Source organism: Carlito syrichta, unplaced genomic scaffold (genome assembly GCF_000164805.1).
Source record: "Carlito syrichta isolate Samal-C Ts95f unplaced genomic scaffold, Tarsius_syrichta-2.0.1 Scaffold279535, whole genome shotgun sequence".
Classification (NCBI taxonomy): domain Eukaryota; kingdom Metazoa; phylum Chordata; class Mammalia; order Primates; family Tarsiidae; genus Carlito; species Carlito syrichta.
The window spans coordinates 330,484-346,720 of NW_007223631.1; the positions used below are offsets into that span (position 1 = coordinate 330,484).

The window sequence follows — 16,237 nt, forward strand, 5'->3', positions numbered from 1 at the left end:
TCTGGGTGACAGAGTGAGACTCCAACTCAAAAAAAAAAAAAGAAAAGAAAAGAAAAGGGAGCCAGGCATACAGAGAAGCTTGTTAGTACATCATATACATAATATTGCCTCAGGCTGACCCAACTATCATCTGAACGTTAGTGGTCAATTTGCCAGGTGGAGTGCATGCTTTCTAGTTAAGTTTTCTATTGTTCTATTTGTATTTGCTGTGTCTGTCTGTCTCCTTGAACTCAAACATCTTGCACTAGGCAGTACTTGTGCTCACCACAATCTTCTCTGTTGCCTCCTCTCTGACTACTTTGCTTCTAGTTCCCTGTCTTTTTTTCTCCTTTGTTTCAGAGCTTCTAGTCTTCACCTCGGTCCTGCCCCAGCCATCTCTACAGAGACTTCATTGGTCATCTAACAAAATCAGAGAATAGTCCCCACCCCCTCAACCTCTCTCCTAACTATTTACAGGATGTTAGGCGAGCTTTTTTGTCAGTTCAGGTAATGTTTCTGAAACTTCCTTTTGTGCTGCTATGGCTCCATCACTCTGCGCCAGGGTTGCTGTTTTGCTGTTGTTGTTTTGTTTTTCTCGCTTTTATTTTCTTTTAAAGATGTGGGGTACAATTCAGGATTAGGTATATAAATGGTCGTTGTACAGGTAAAGTTTGGGCCTCCCTTTGGTCCCCACATTGCCTGGTTTGAGATCAGGTATTCTTATTGATGTTATGTCCCTTCCTCCCCCAACCCAGCAGTATCCCACTACTGCCAATCCCTTTCTTATAGTATTATGGTAAATGTTCAGGTTCCACTTATGAGTGAGAACATGTGGTACTCTGTTCTTTGTTTCTGTGATAGATCACTGAGTATGATAGACTCTAAATCCATCCAAGTTGCTGCGAAGTCCATGTTTTTCCTTCTTTATGGCTGCGTAATATTCCATTGTGTATATGTACCACATTTTAAAAATCCAGTCCAGTTTCGATGGGCAGCATGGTTGGTTCCATGTTTTTACTATTGTGAATAGTGTGCAGCCACTGTTAAGGGCTGCCTTGGGGCAAAGCACCCAGCCGACCTCTGTGCAACTGTCAGAGGAAACAGGAGACACAATCTCACCTCTCTATGTGTCCATGTGGCATTTTGAATTTGCAATAGGACTGGCAAACTTATTTTCTCTGAGACTTTCATGGGAGCCAAGTGCTCCAAGTATGAAGTGTTGTCTGAGTTGCTATTATGACTGCTGCTTTAATAATGCAGAAGAATCAGGCATGTGTCATGAGAATTTATTCCCCAGGAATATGATGATGATCTCTGTTGTTGAAAAGGAAGGAGGTCCATGTTTTCTGGCATGACAAATAACTAGAAGGTTGGCCTCCTGACAAGACATCCAAACCATAGGTGTGTGATGTGTCCAATTGAAATCCAGGCCATACTGACTTGACTTTAATTGGCTCAGTTTCCACATTTTCTCTAACTTCTCTCTCATAGCACAATTTTGTTCAGTTTTATTGTTTGATGTGTCCAATTGAAATCCAGGTCATACTGACTTGACTTTAATTGGCTCAGTTTCCACATTTTCTCTAACTTCTCTCTCATAGCACAATTTTGTTCAGTTTTATTGTTTGAGCAAATGACTCAGTTTTCTCAATGGTATTGCACAGAAGAGGGGAGGTAGAGAAGAAGTATTAAGTGTGCCTATGAGCAGGCTCTCTCGTTCGCACATCCATCCAGTGAGCTGGAAGACGCGAGGGAGGAGGATGAATCCTCTTCATGGGAGGTGTGTGTTTTTCAGATTGCTGGCATCATCTCGGCTGTGATTGTGATGATCGCCATTGTTGCCCTGGGGAAGCTTCTGGAGCCCTTGCAGAAGGTATAATCGTGCTTCTCTGCACGCCAATTGCATAATTTCCCTTCACTACTCTGCTACCAAAGAAATAACAGGAGACTGAAAAATCATCACATAAGAAGCCATTTCCCTGAATAACACAGCCTTCTCTGTCTCTCTTGGCAGTCAGTCTTGGCAGCTGTTGTCATTGCCAACCTGAAGGGGATGTTTATGCAGGTGTGTGACGTTCCTCGTCTGTGGAGGCAGAATAAAATTGATGCTGTAAGTCACCTGCCACCCATTTTTCTCTTAAATAAGATATTGTTCTTACATGCTTCCTGCTATATCACTCTATCCCCCGTCTCCCAAGTCTTATTTGTACTTTGTGAACCCCAGAGCGGAAATTAGAATTGTGTGGATAAGGCCAGGCATGGTGGCTCATGCCTGTCATCCCAGCACTTTGGGAGACTGAGGCAAAAGAATTGCCTGAGCCCAGGAGTTTTGACCAGCCTGAGCAACATGGCAAGATGTATCAACAACAAATCAAAAAATTAGCTGGGTGTGGTGGCACACACCTATAGTCCCAGCTACTTGGGAGGTTGAGGCAGAGAGATCATCTGAGCCCAGGAGGTCAAAGCTGTGGTCGTTGTGAGCATGCCACTACACTCCAGCCTGGGTGATAGAGTGAGACTCCGACTTAAAAAAAGAAAGAAAGAAAAAGAAGAATTGTGTGGATAAACCAAAGCCATGAAGTCTCCCATGTGAACTGCATTTTGTGATCTTGTGTCTCTGGTAAGGTCCATTTCCAAGAGGAATTCCAAATGAGGCTCATTCATACACCCTTGGCCTTCTAAAGCCAGAAAGCAACCAAAAAATTTGTTTAAACCCAGTTTGGAAGGACAAACAAAACACAAAACTATGCAAAAACAAAATACAAAAACCCATGCTGATTTTAATCCTGACATACTTCATAACTATTCTGAGAAATTGCAAAGCCTAGATGCTAAAGCCTTTAGGGTTCTGCTCTACTTTAAACCATGACAGATAAAAAGAATGAGAAAACTTCCTACATATTGATATGGAAAGCTCTCCAAGACAAATTGTTAAGTGAAAAAGAGACCAGAATAGAAATGCTGGGAAAAGCACAGACACACATGCAGAAATAACAAAGGATACAAGGAAGGAGGATGGATAGAAAAGGGAGAGGGTTGTGAGCAAGAGTTTTCACCAAACACCTTAATATTAATTCCCATTTGAACCATACAAATATATGACCTATTCAAAAGTTTAAAAATAAATAAAATAGGACAGTGGGTCTTAATTTGGAAGGCCAGTTTTTTCTTTCTTTCTTTCTTTTTTTTTTTTTTTTTTAGAGGTCTTACTTTGTCACCCAGGCTGGAGTGCAGTAGCATGATCATGGCTCACCGCAGTTTCAACCTCCTGGGTTGAGGTGATCCTTCCTCTTTGGCCTCCTGAGTAGCTGGGACTACAGGTGTACACCACCCAGCTAAGTTTTTAATTTTTTTTTAGTTGGAGTCTCACTCTGGCACCTAGGCTGGAGTGCAGTGGCACACTCACGGCCATGCCAGCATCAACCTGCTGGGCTCCGGTGATCCTTCCACTTCAGCCTTCCAAGTAGCCGGAACTACAGATGCATACTACAATGCCCAGCTAATTTTTTTTTTTTTTTATTGAGAGACGAGGTCTTGCCAAGTTGCCCGGCTGGTCTCAAACCTGTGGGTTCAGGCAATCAATTCACTTGCTTTGGCCTCCCAAAGTGCTGGGATTACAGGCTGAGCCACCGAGTCTGGCCAGTTTTTTATTTTTGTGGAGACGAGGTCTCACTGTATTGCCTAAGCTGGTCTCAAACTCCTGGGCTCAAGTGATCCCCCCAACTCAGCTTCCCAAAGTGCGGATTGCAGGTGCGAGCCACTGTGCCCAGCTAGTTTCTATTTCCACTTAAATATGAAACGAATGAAATTACAGTATTTTTAAAAAGCTGTAATTTGTTTGTAGATCATTGAGCTTATTTTTTTAAGTAGTCTATCACCTGATGGTTTCTGATGAATTAATATAATTCTTTTCATTTCTGTGTTATTCTAGGTTATCTGGGTGTTTACGTGTGTAGTTTCCATCATTCTGGGGCTGGATCTCGGTTTACTAGCTGGCCTTATATTTGGACTACTGACTGTTGTCCTGAGAGTTCAGTTGTGAGTAATATAAAGCCCAGATTTCCTATAAACAGGACAACACACCCTGATCTTTCTTATGTCGTTTTGCTAAATACGGCTATCTAGTAGCTTCTTTCTAATAGTTACTATATATTGAATGCTTTTATGAATTAAGCACACAGCGCCTTACAGACATTATTTAATCTTAACAAATATCATATGAGTAGGTTTGATTATTCTTATTCTATAGATGAAAAAAATTGAAGTCCAGAAAAGTTAAGATTCTTCCCTAATGTTACACAGTTAGAAATTGGCAGAGCCAAGATTTGAATCCAGATGCATCTCACCCCAAGACCTATGCACTTAGTCACATACTCTACAGCTGTGCTATCCTTTCAGTCATGGAAAGACTAAAAGGTACATCGTTTAGCCAAAGACTGAAGTTGTTTTGTAGTTTCTTCTTTAAATGAGATGAAGTCTGTGAGGCACTAGGCCCGAGGCTTGGGACAAAACAGCTGCTAAATATATTATAACTCATTTTCTTTTTTTGAAGCTGGTAACCCACAACTTACATAATTCAGAACAGGAGAACTTTAAAATAGTCACTGCAGCCAAAGTTCCTTCAAATCTGTCAAATAAGGTATATAACCAATCCACCACACAACAATGTGAAGTAAATACAATGAGCTCATGTGCACAGTGAAAGTAGTGAAGACACGATTTAAACATGTAATGGAAAACAACCGGTGAGGGACGGTGAGGGAGCCTGAAGGTGGCTGTTGAACTGGTTTTGTTTTGACTCTTGAGAGGATTTAATTATGTGCCCTCCTGGGCTTAGAGAGGAACAGAACCTCTCTCCCTCCTCAGTGCTTCCGTTGTTGGTCCAGACTTCTGGCCCCTTCTCTGCTTGCGCTTGGGCCATGAAGGAAGAAACCTGGACAAACATCAACACATATGTGTTCAGCTTCGCATAAGCTTGCCACTCCTGTTCCACCAACCAACCTTCTTTCCCTTTCTCCCTACCCTGGCGTGTGGGTGCCTCCTCAAAAGGCTTGTGTTTTCTGCCTTAGCACTCTACATGGTCATCCAGGGGCCTGAAAAAGTTCATGAGCTCCCCAAGTGCCCACTTTGCTGCTAGGAAATAAATCCAGAAACTGTCCTTAGGAGATGCTGCCTCTCATGCTGTACATGCCTCAGTGTCTATTTTTTCTTGTGTGGGTGTGGTTGGGAAAGGAAGACTTTGTAGAGAGAGACTAGCTTCTGAGCTTTAAGTTAAAAATCAGCACAACACTGCAAGCCAAGGAAAACCTGGCGGCACATTTTAGTTGCTGGTTTGGTAACTAGGCTTTTAGCCAACCAAAAGCAGTATCCTCCACAGTATTTAATTTCCAGTAATTATAATGCTGATCCAGAGCACAACGCTGACAGTACCCCAAACAGATACTCTTTCTTCAGGAATCGTATTTAGCATAGGTCCCTAGTCACACATGAAGAATCACGGAATTTATCTGATTGCATCAGCAACAGGAAATCAACAATCTGGTTGACAGGATGGACTTATTTCTGGTTCTCCCAGCCTCCTATTTCTAAAAAAAGAGACTAATTTGATTCCTCTAAGACTCTCCATTCTTCATCAGAACGTTGCCATAAGTCACAAATAAGTACTGGGCCCCTGAAGACACGGGTGGGGAGGGGGGCTAAAGAACGAGGGTGGGAAGATGTGCAGCCCTTGACCTCTGGGCCTTTTCTTGCTTCTCTGAGCCTCAGTTTACTTAGCAATAAAAACAAGGAGAATACTGCTGATATTTCAGAGTTATGGTAGAGCAGGGCTTAACTAAGATTTCCCAAATGTGGAAGCTCTTTGCTTATCCTGTAACGTGGGGTACGTGTAAGCGTGATGCTCATTATTTCTCTCAGCCATCAGGAGGCAGGCACAGTTTCTCCGTCTCCCTTGATTCCACACAAACACCAGCTGTTCATTTCAGAGTTAGCTACAAGAAAATGTCATCTGCAATAAAGGCAGAGTCTAAAATACCGGAGTAATGGACTCTTTAGTGGCTGTTGGTTTTAACTTTGTGTTCCAAAATACGGCCATTCCAAAAAAATCTTGATCTTGGCTTTTCTTCTTTTAGTCCATCCTGGAATGGCCTCGGAAGCATCCCGAGCACAGATATCTACAAAAGTACCAAGAATTACAAAAATGTAAGTGTCTTTGTGAGACATTGTCTGGACTTGGGTTTATTAGCCTAAAATTTCAGGAGCTGCATATTTCTATTTTAGTATGTAAGGTACAAGGTAACTGAATGGGAGACTTCTGTTGGGAAATCCATTAGTACACAGGGTATGTCATGAGAACTTTGACCCAAAGTACCTTCTAATATCCATGGCTTATATGAATTTTGTCCATGCCAGCTGAATGTCATTTTAATGTAAAAGCATTGTAAGAGGGATTTAAATGTAATAAACATATTAGATTACTTCCAGATGTTCAACCAAAATTTTATTTCTCTGCTATATAATCCTTATCCTCTATGAAATTGCCTAAAATCCTTTTAAGATTTTCTTCATCCAGTCCTAACAAGAGATTTTCAAGTTCTCTGTCACCAAGACCTTATTTGACATCTTGCTTTATCCTTGGAGTTGAAAGAAATAATATATGACATGGGAAATGAAAAACAAATTAAACATGATGGGCTTGTATTGCCTGCAAATAAAATTGCTTAGTGATGACTGGGGAAACAAAGATGAAAAAGCAGAGAAGGTAAATTAAGAAAACACACATTTAGAAAAAAAAATTTTAATGTGAACCCTAGGAAGTTGTAGTGCAATTTTACCTCAATATTTAAAAAATGCTGGATACTGAACCTAAAATTTCAGTAGCTGCTACTTAATTTATTTCCACAACCTGTCTGTTACATTGAGCCAAGTGCCATCAAGACCTAAAAATGATTTTAGAGAATTTTTTTTACTCTGGGGCAGGGACCGTTAGACTGGGTTTGGGAGTTCTGAATTCTAGGCTCCATCTTGTTGAGACCTTGCCTAAGTCACTCAGTCCTTTGTGGCCACAGTTCTCTCATTTGACACAGCTAGACTCAAATTGCCGTGATTTCTAGAGACTAAAAAAGTCTATGGTTCTGTGATTCATGGGTTCTACTTTTGGTGTGGCCATTGTATATTAGGGGACAAGCAATGACATCATAGGCATTAGTTCCTGCAAATCCCTTGATTTTGCTATTTTTTCTTTGTTATTTTTAAATAATTTTAGCAAAATCAAGAGAGTCGATGGTATGAACTTGAGGCAAATCTTGTTGCTGTTCTGAGCCCATTTCTAAATCTGGAAATCAGAGAGTTGAATAATTGCCTTCTAAGGCCCTTTTGAACTTTGATCTTCTATGGATCTGTGGAGGTCCAAGACCTCCACTGGGATGGTCTCCAACCATTGATTCTCAACTGGAATGAAACCCCTACTCAAGAAAAGCCAAGTGCTGCTGCCCAGTTCCTTGAAGCAACAGTGACTTGGTTCCTTGTTGGATAACCAGAAACTTAATGAAATATTTGAGACCTTTCCAAAAAATTAGCCAGGTGTGGTGGTGCATGCCTGTAGTCCCAGCTATGTGGGAGGCTGAGGCGGAAGGATTGCCTGAGCCCAGGAAGTGGAGGCGGTAATGAGTTGTGATTATGCAACAGCACTCCCGCCTGAGCAGCAGTGAGACCCTGACTCAAAAAAAAAAAAAAAAAAAAAAAAAATTCAGACCTGAAATTTTTCAATCTCAATTTTTTTTAATGCCAGATTGAAGAACCTGAAGGAGTGAAGATTCTTAGATTTTCTAGTCCTATTTTTTATGGCAACGTTGATGGTTTTAAAAAATGTATCAAGTCCACAGTAAGTATTTGATCCCTAGAGATTTGGTTTCTCACCTCCTTTGAGACTTCCTTCATTCTGCAAGTGTTTATTGGGCTCCAACTGGGAATAATCCCCTATCTTATTTCTTTTGTGTGGGGCATTAAGAATTGTTAATATACCATCCTTGCCTTCAGATAATGTTTACAACCTGTTTGGGAATAGAAAAACACACATTAAAATCCAGGTAGCAAAACTATGCCAGAAAAAAACATTAGGGATGTCTCCAGGCAGAATTTGAGTAAGTTCCAAAAAAGTAGCATAGACAGTAAGTGATAAGAGTTCATAGGAAGAAGAGATCTGTGTTAGCTGGACAAATTCAACTTTATGCAGTAGTTTGTGGAAGGAAAGAGAATATGTCAGATGTTTGGGAACTATGGGAGCTGAGAGGAGAAAGTAGAAACTTGTATTTGAGGGAAGGTTGCCCAATGGGAGCAAAGAGTAAAAAGTACTAGTAGAATAAATAAGTAGGAAATGCTGGTCTTGAATGCCACATTATGCTTTGAACTTGGAGTTTGCCTTTAGATCAGTGTTTTCCTAAGAGTCCCAGGGCAAACTGGTTCAGAGGAATGTTCATGATTTTGCAATAACAAAAGGGCTCTGTGATGCCAAGGGAATTTGGAAAACACAGACTTAAAGCTAAAGAGGTTATTGTTTTTATTATTATATTTATTTGGTTGTTTGCTGTTTTGTCTTTTACTGTCTTAGAACCTTTAATAGGCTACTACCTTCCCTGAGTCTCTGGATAGGGGTCCCATGGCCTGGTAATGGAGGAGGATAATCCATTAGACCTCATAATTTCTAATTTGGCAGGATGTCTCAAAGGAATTATAAATTTTGAGAACTAACCTTTCCAGATACCAATCGCCATTAATAAGCATTAGGAACCAGGCATTGTACGTAACTTCACATTTATTTCCAAAGGTTGGATTTGATGCCATAAGAGTATATAATAAGAGGCTGAAAGCACTGAGGAAAATACAGAAACTCATCAAAAATGGACAACTAAGGGCAACAAAGGTGAGACAACATCTTTCTTTCCCCTTTAAATTATTTCCTTTCTCTGATGAAAGCAGTCAGATGGTCTAAAATTAAATCTATCCCCTTTGGTATCCAGATGTGTACAAGCAGATGGCATATGTATGTCAGAGAACAGCTGAACTATTCTTGTAGGCAAGAGGGAATGGGAGGAAATAAAACGAAATCAGCAGAGCTCCCTGGATACACAGGATGTGATTTTTTTTTTTTAACACCATGAGAGCATCTGCATTATTTTCTACAACTTATTGTTACTGGAAGGAATAAAATAAATGCAAATTCAGTGCCAGAAAATTACCCATAATAGAAAGCAGTAAGTTCATAGACTTTTAGAGGTATTAACTTTTACTCAGACTCTCCTGCCAACGCATTTTTGGGCAATGTTCCATAATTTTCCAGAAAACAAGTGTTCCCTGGCTCCTCTGTTCTTTCACTTTTCTTCCTAGAGAACATCAAAGTTTGGGCTGAGGTGGAACTCATCCTTCAGAGCGCATTCACATGATGTTTTGCTTATCAAGGAACAGCGTGTGTAGGACTTTTGAATAATTTGAGATGAATGACTGAAAGACATTTCAAATCATTGGCAATTAAGTTGACAGTGTTTTCTTTATTTAGAATGGCATCATAAGTGATGCTGGTTCAACAAATAATGCTTTTGAGCCTGATGAAGATATTGAAGATCCGGAAGAACTTGATATCCCAACCAGGGAAATAGAGATTCAAGTAGATTGGAACTCTGACCTTCCAGTAAAAGTGAATGTTCCCAAAGTGCCAATCCATAGCCTGGTGCTTGATTGTGGCGCTATATCCTTCCTCGATGTTGTTGGAGTGAAGTCCTTGCGGGTGGTAAGATTCTGATTTTCTGAATTATAGCGATGGAGCTTTTAGCAGTAGTGAAATGATATGGGCTGTCCAGTCTTGCAAAAGGGCAAATGCATGACCTCTGTAATATTTTAAATAACAATGTAATGTTTTAAAGCATAGGCTTCAGAGCCAGACTATCTGGGGCAAATCCTAGCTATAGCTATCACTTATTAGCAGTGTAACCATTGGCAACTTGCTTAATCTATCTGTACCTCAATTTTTTAATCTGTGATGTGGTGGTAATGTGCTATTTCTTCATCTTCATGGGGTTGTTATGAGTATTAAATAAGCTAGTAGATATAAGGGGTTTAGGAGAGCATCTGGCACCTAGCAAATATTAACATGTATTGCGTTTTATTTTCTGAGAATATACAAGAATATTCCCCCAAAAGCTGGAATTATCTTTTGGAGGGCAGGCCCCTTATAATGCAGGCTTCTTCCACTAGGTAAGTGTTCTAGGAACCCATCATCGTCAGCATTCCAGCTAGTGTTGTTGTGAGAAGCTGTGTTCAGTTTCAGTGAATTTTTTTTCTGTGTGTGGAGATTCTTTCAATTCATTTGCCCATTTCCTGATGGGTGATTTACGAGGGCACCTGCCCGCACTGCACTGAGCGCTCAGCAGTTTTTGACCACAAAGGGCATGACCCCCATGCTCCACCTTCCTTGTTCACCTGATCTCACCCTGAGCAACTTTTTCTTGTTTCCTGGATGAAAAAAGTCCTCAGGGGGCTTTTGCTGATGTGGAAGAGGTGAAACAAAAAATGACAGAAGCACTCAACAGCATCAAAATTGATGAGTTTAAAAACTGACTTGAGCAGGGAAAAAATTATTTTGGTAGGAATATTGCATCAGAAAGAAAGTACTTTGAAGGTGAATGAAGTTTAAATATGTAAGAACAAATACACAATTTTTTATAAATAAATTCCGGTTTGGGGGAGGCCCCCCTCATATATAGCATGAAATATGAAAAAAAAGAAAACAATGAGCAACAGCATATGCTAGGTATTATATTTCTATGTGATATGTGAACAACAACAAGATAAGCAACACCAGGTACACGGTAGGACTGGAAAAGTCAGGCATTATCAAGAGGTTAAGATAGGAAGCAGGTCAGGCATCTAGGATATCATACAAAGAGTTGAGAAGCATGCAGAATAGAAACATTCATAATATCAGACAGCAGTTACGAAGATTAAGTTCATTCATTCTTTCAACAAAGAGCTGTGAAACACCTAATATGTACTAAGCACTTCTGTCAGGCACTAGGGACTAGTGATAAAGGAGCCATCATTTCTACCTTCATGGGACTAAGTAAACTCAAGGGAAGGCAAACATAAAACAATCTTCTACATAATAACTATATGAAGTGCTCCAAAGCAGACTGAATAGGATACCACCTGAAGCGTCAAGCTTAGGTGAAGCTTCATATAGGTTATCAAGAGGCTGAAAAGTAAGCAGGTTCAAGTCACCACCAGTCAGATGTAATAATATGAAACTGACTCCCAACTGAGGTTTAGCTTAGCTGGGGGCTTCTTGACTACCTCTGTCAGGCAGGAAATTATTCCAGGATGTGGGTACGAGGCAGGTAAGGTATGATTATACTTGGCAAAAGAGTGTGAGAATATGCTGACAAGTCCTTTTCCAGTTCTCTTAGCAAATGGGTTATTAGCTCATTTGAAAACATACTCTTGTTCTTTGTTGTACATTTCACTCTAGGCACTGGCTCAGTTTCATTGTAGATTGTGGCCAAAAGGTTTAATGAATTACTTTTGGGGAAAGTCTTAACATATTTAGTGCCAGAATATTTTCCACACAACAAATATTTGCTTTCAAATATTATAATGACAATTATGAAAACTAAAGAAGACTCCAAACTTTATCCTTGAATAGAGATCTTGTTTTTCTCCACAAATTTCAAGTTCTATTTTATTATTGCCCATAGGTCTTATGTCTCGACTTTTTTAAATTAAAATTTTTATATTGAGATAATTGTAAATGCACAGGAAAGGAATAATAGAGAAAGCCTATGTGCTCCTTACCAAGTTTCTCCTAATTACTAACATCTTATAAAATTTTATTATAAAATCACAATCAGGAGGATAATGACATCGATACATTCAAAACAGAGGCTGTGATTTTTAGGTCAGTTTTAACATTCTCAATCTGCTCATCATACTCACACTCAGATTGCTTCCACTCAAAGACAGAAACTCATGCCCTTTTCTCCAATCAGCAGGGACTGTATTAGGAAACTTCTTGTGCTCCCTTCTTTCCAAATCTCTGCTACAGCAAATCTCTGCTACAGAGTGCTGAGCTATTGAGCACTGGATGCTGCCATCTCTTGAGATATGGTCTTTTCACCCCTAATTATACCATCCCTGTAGGCGGAAAGCCTCTAAAGTTTTCCAATAATAAACTTTCCTCAAAGTCCTGATTAACCATGAAATTATTGATGTTTCTCCTGAGCAAGTAATTAAATGAAAGTGAATTATGGGCAGATAAAATTATTCATTGTTATAAACTGTCCTTTTTTATTTTTAGATTGTCAAAGAATTCCAAAGAATTGATGTGAATGTGTACTTTGCATCACTTCAAGGTAAATGCATACACCTACATATCACCTGTAAGATCTTCCCCTAAGCCCTTTCTCCTACTTTTGGAATGTGGGTACATCGTATCGGAAGGCCTTTTTGTTTTCTTTTAAAGATCTCAATTGGCTTTATTCATGATTCTAGAACTGACCAATGCATCCTATCATAAAATAGAATAAGTGTTCCAATGAGCTGAGCAAAAGAGGTTGGTTTTACAGACAAAGAAGGGCTGAAGAAAACAGCAGCAAAGAACAAAGACTATATTAGTCCTTTCAAAGAGATTTTTCTTGTAAGGCAGGGACAGGGAGACAGAACAATAGAAAAATAACTGATTAGTTAATATCAGGTTATGTCAGGCTGCCTTTTTAATGTAAGGATTACAGCAGAGAGAACTTCAACATCATGCCAACTGGAAATTTAAACTGGCCTGTTTGGGAAATTAGCTGTTACCTCTCTCTCCTGATTTCTTGAAAGGTCAGATAACAACTTAATTTAGATTTGGTAACTTGGATCGTTAGTATGGGTGACTTCATTTTGATTTTTGGTCTGGTCTGTTGATTTTTGGTCTGGTCTGTTAGGTCTGGTCTGGTCTGTTAGTACAGGAGCTGTGTCTAAAACAATGGCCTTTTATTTTTATTTTTTATTATTTTTCTTCCTCCCTCCTTTTCTTTTGAGTTGGGATCTCCCTCTGTTGCCCAGGTTGGAGTGCAGTGGCACGGTCATGACTCACTGCAGCCTCGACCTCCTGGGCTCAGGTGATCCTTCCACCTCAGCCTCCTGAGTAGCTGGGACTACAGGCACATGCCACCATGCCCAGCTCATTTTTTAAAACTTTTTTGTAGACACGAGGTCTTACTATGTTGCCCAGGCTGGTCTCAAACTCCTGGGTTCAAGAAGTCCTCCCACCTTGGCCTCCCAAAGTGCTAGAATTATAGGCATGAGTCATCACACCTGGCTTACTTTTTCTTTTTGTTTGATCCTGTGCCTTGTGTGGCCCCAGGTTGAACACAGCTGCCCAGCCAGCCCCCAGGCTGCTGAGGGCTCGCTGCTCCACTCCTCTGTTCTGGCTGCCATGAGCAGCTGAGCTCCAGATAGGCAAAACTTGAGGAGACTAAAACAATGGACTTTAATAATTTTTATTTACTGATTCCCCTTTTTTAACTAGGCTCTCACCTCTGCAAGAGTGGAACCAAAACTTAGCACATCAGCACTACTCTCAGTTAGAATCATTGTAGGTGATGGTGTCTTCCTTATTATTATGAGTTTTTTTGAGTTTTTTTTTGTTCCAGAGAGAGGCCATTGGATGTTTGACAGATGGTTATATGGAGACATTTAAAACTTTGAGAGGATATAGTGCATCAGGAAGACTACTATTATGATTATCAGGAAGATAATATTAAGAGTTTGTAGGTCGAGCATGGTGGCTCACAGCTATAATCCCAGCACTTTGGGAGGCTGAGGTGAGAGGATTGCCTGAACCCACGGGTTTGAGACCAGCCTGGGCAACTTGGCAAGACCTCATTTCTACAATAAATCAAGAAAAATTAGGCTGGTGTGATGGTGCATGCCTGTAGTTCCAGCTACTTGGGAGGCCAAGGCGGAAGGATTGCCTGAGCCCAGCAGGTTGAGACTGTGGTGTCCATGAACATGCCACCGCACTCCAGCCTGGAAGACAGAGTGAGATTCGGACTCAAAAAAACCCAAGAGCTTGTAGCATGCTCTTTGGCAGTCACCATGCACCAATCCAACTTAAATTGAATAGCCAGATAAGGAGTCTAGTATTTTAACCAAGTAGTCTTCTCTACAATCCCTGATATATTTATCTATGTGCAACAAGAAGTGTCATCAGCTGTACAGATTCCCCCCTCCTTAGTCAGCAGGTAATCTAGCATCTCATAATTGGTCTACATTAAAATAGAGAATGTAAGTTATCCACAGAAGCTACTGATTGTGAAATTTTGAAATCAGAGCGTTATCTTGCCAAGTGAATGAGGTAGACATAAGTAAGGAAAAATTAAGAGGAATAAGAGTCTTATTATGATAGGGAGTCCTGCTTTGATGGTCTTGAAGCTGTCCACAGCATGAAGTCGGCAACTTCTTGTCCTAGTTTGCAGTTTGATTACCTCCGCTTATGGCATCAGGTGTTCTGGTAAACTCTCTGTGTGGCTCATGCATCAAGCATAAGATTTGTCTCTTGAAATTTCCACTAAGTTGTTCAGCTTCAGCTTATGGGGCTTTAGAGACTGAGCACTTCTCATACTTCATTGAAGAGTTGTAGCTGGATATTAATGAAAACTAGAGGAATGAAGATTCCAGTCAAGTCTATCTACAGGGAGATAATAAAAGCTCAAAGACAATGAACAGGGCTACAGTCTAATTACAGGTATGCTATGGTTTTATTTTGAAACTGAATTTTTCTCTCTATAGTCACCCCCATTTCTACCAGTGATAATCATAGTAAGGCCTTCTTGTTTATAAAATAAGGTTAATCTCATACTTAGCCTGGTTATTTACACAGTGTAGCATGAATAACTACACAGGCTCCCTTTAAATTTGCTTTGCCAAGCCAGGTGCAGTGATGCATGCCTGTAATTCCAGCTACTTAGAAGGCTGAGGGAGGAGGATTGCTTAAGCCCAGGAATTTGAGGCTACAGTGTACAGTATGATCATGCCTGTGAATAGCCACTGCACTTCAGCCTGGGAAATATTATGAGACCCCATCTCTTAAAACATTTTTTTGCTTTGCTTGAAATTTTGACAAGGAATCGCAGGTCAGAGTTTTTAAAACTTCTCAATTCTAGGAAGCCAACCCAAGGCAGACTTTAGACTTTACCTGATATATCTAATGTCTTGAGGTTCCTAGGCCTACCAGAAAGGGAAACCTTTTTACTCACTCACTGTAAGACTGGATGCCCTTAAAGCCAATCATTCTATGCATATTTTAAAATATGATATTCTAGTCAAAGCCTTGGTATCAATGTTTTCCTATTGTATTCTGTTAAAGAAACACAAACATATTCTTATTGAATTTATACAAATAATCATATTGCCATAAACACGAGAATATTCAAGAAGAGTTTCCAAATTCTGGAGGAATCTGGTAGAGCAGTAGTCCCCAACCTTTTTGGCATCAGAGCCTGGCTTCATGGAAGACAGTTTTTCCACGGACTTGGGTGGGAGGGAATGTGCAGCCAAATCTCCCTGTTAATGTTCATCTGTATCTGCAGCCACTCTCCAATGCTAGTATCACCACCTCAGCTCCTCTTCAGATCTACCACTGATCTGACAGAAGGTGGAACTCAGGCAGTAATGCAAGTGATGGGGAGTGACTGTAAATACAGATGAAGCTTTGCTGGCTCTCTCACCACTCACCTCCTGCTGTGTAGCCCAGTTCCTAACAGGCCAAAGACCTGGTACCAGTCTATTCCTGAGGCAGAAAGGAAAAGAAAATGTTTCAATTTTTGTTTACAATTTTGTTTATAAAAATATACTTTATAGGGGCACCCCCTTCAGGCCCCCTCCCACTGTGGGAGCTTTTCTGTCCTCAAAGATTCTGCTTTCTCACTTAAAAAAAATAAAATAAAATAAAAATGCTTTACCAAATGACTGTAAACTATATATAATTTTTAAAAATCTCCTTAAATCTGGAAAACAAAACATTAAAAGAATCAGTAATCTTTCACATTTAAAAAACAACCATAAAAACCCACAGTTTTTCTTTTTCAGTTCATTCAGTCTCATGTATTTAATTCTTGCTCTGTTTGATCTTGGTTAGCAGTTTAATTTGGTCAATGGTATGAGTTTAATGTTATTAGAAACCTGTATTTGTTTCAGTTCTTTTCTTTTCTTTTCTTTTTTTTTTTTT

The 16,237-nt window shown here is 40.0% G+C and overlaps 1 protein-coding gene across 1 annotated transcript in view; it reads left to right on the top strand.

The window, feature by feature from the left end:
• Positions 1 to 16,237, top strand: part of SLC26A4 (solute carrier family 26 member 4) — a 59,489-nt gene that overhangs the window by 28,994 nt on the left and 14,258 nt on the right. Inside the window, exons 10-17 of the mRNA XM_021709730.1 lie at positions 1,775 to 1,852; positions 1,994 to 2,089; positions 3,911 to 4,017; positions 6,111 to 6,180; positions 7,769 to 7,861; positions 8,804 to 8,899; positions 9,533 to 9,763; positions 12,323 to 12,377. Coding sequence (XP_021565405.1) covers positions 1,775 to 1,852; positions 1,994 to 2,089; positions 3,911 to 4,017; positions 6,111 to 6,180; positions 7,769 to 7,861; positions 8,804 to 8,899; positions 9,533 to 9,763; positions 12,323 to 12,377 — 826 coding nt within the window. The remainder of the gene's footprint in view (positions 1 to 1,774; positions 1,853 to 1,993; positions 2,090 to 3,910; positions 4,018 to 6,110; positions 6,181 to 7,768; positions 7,862 to 8,803; positions 8,900 to 9,532; positions 9,764 to 12,322; positions 12,378 to 16,237) is intronic.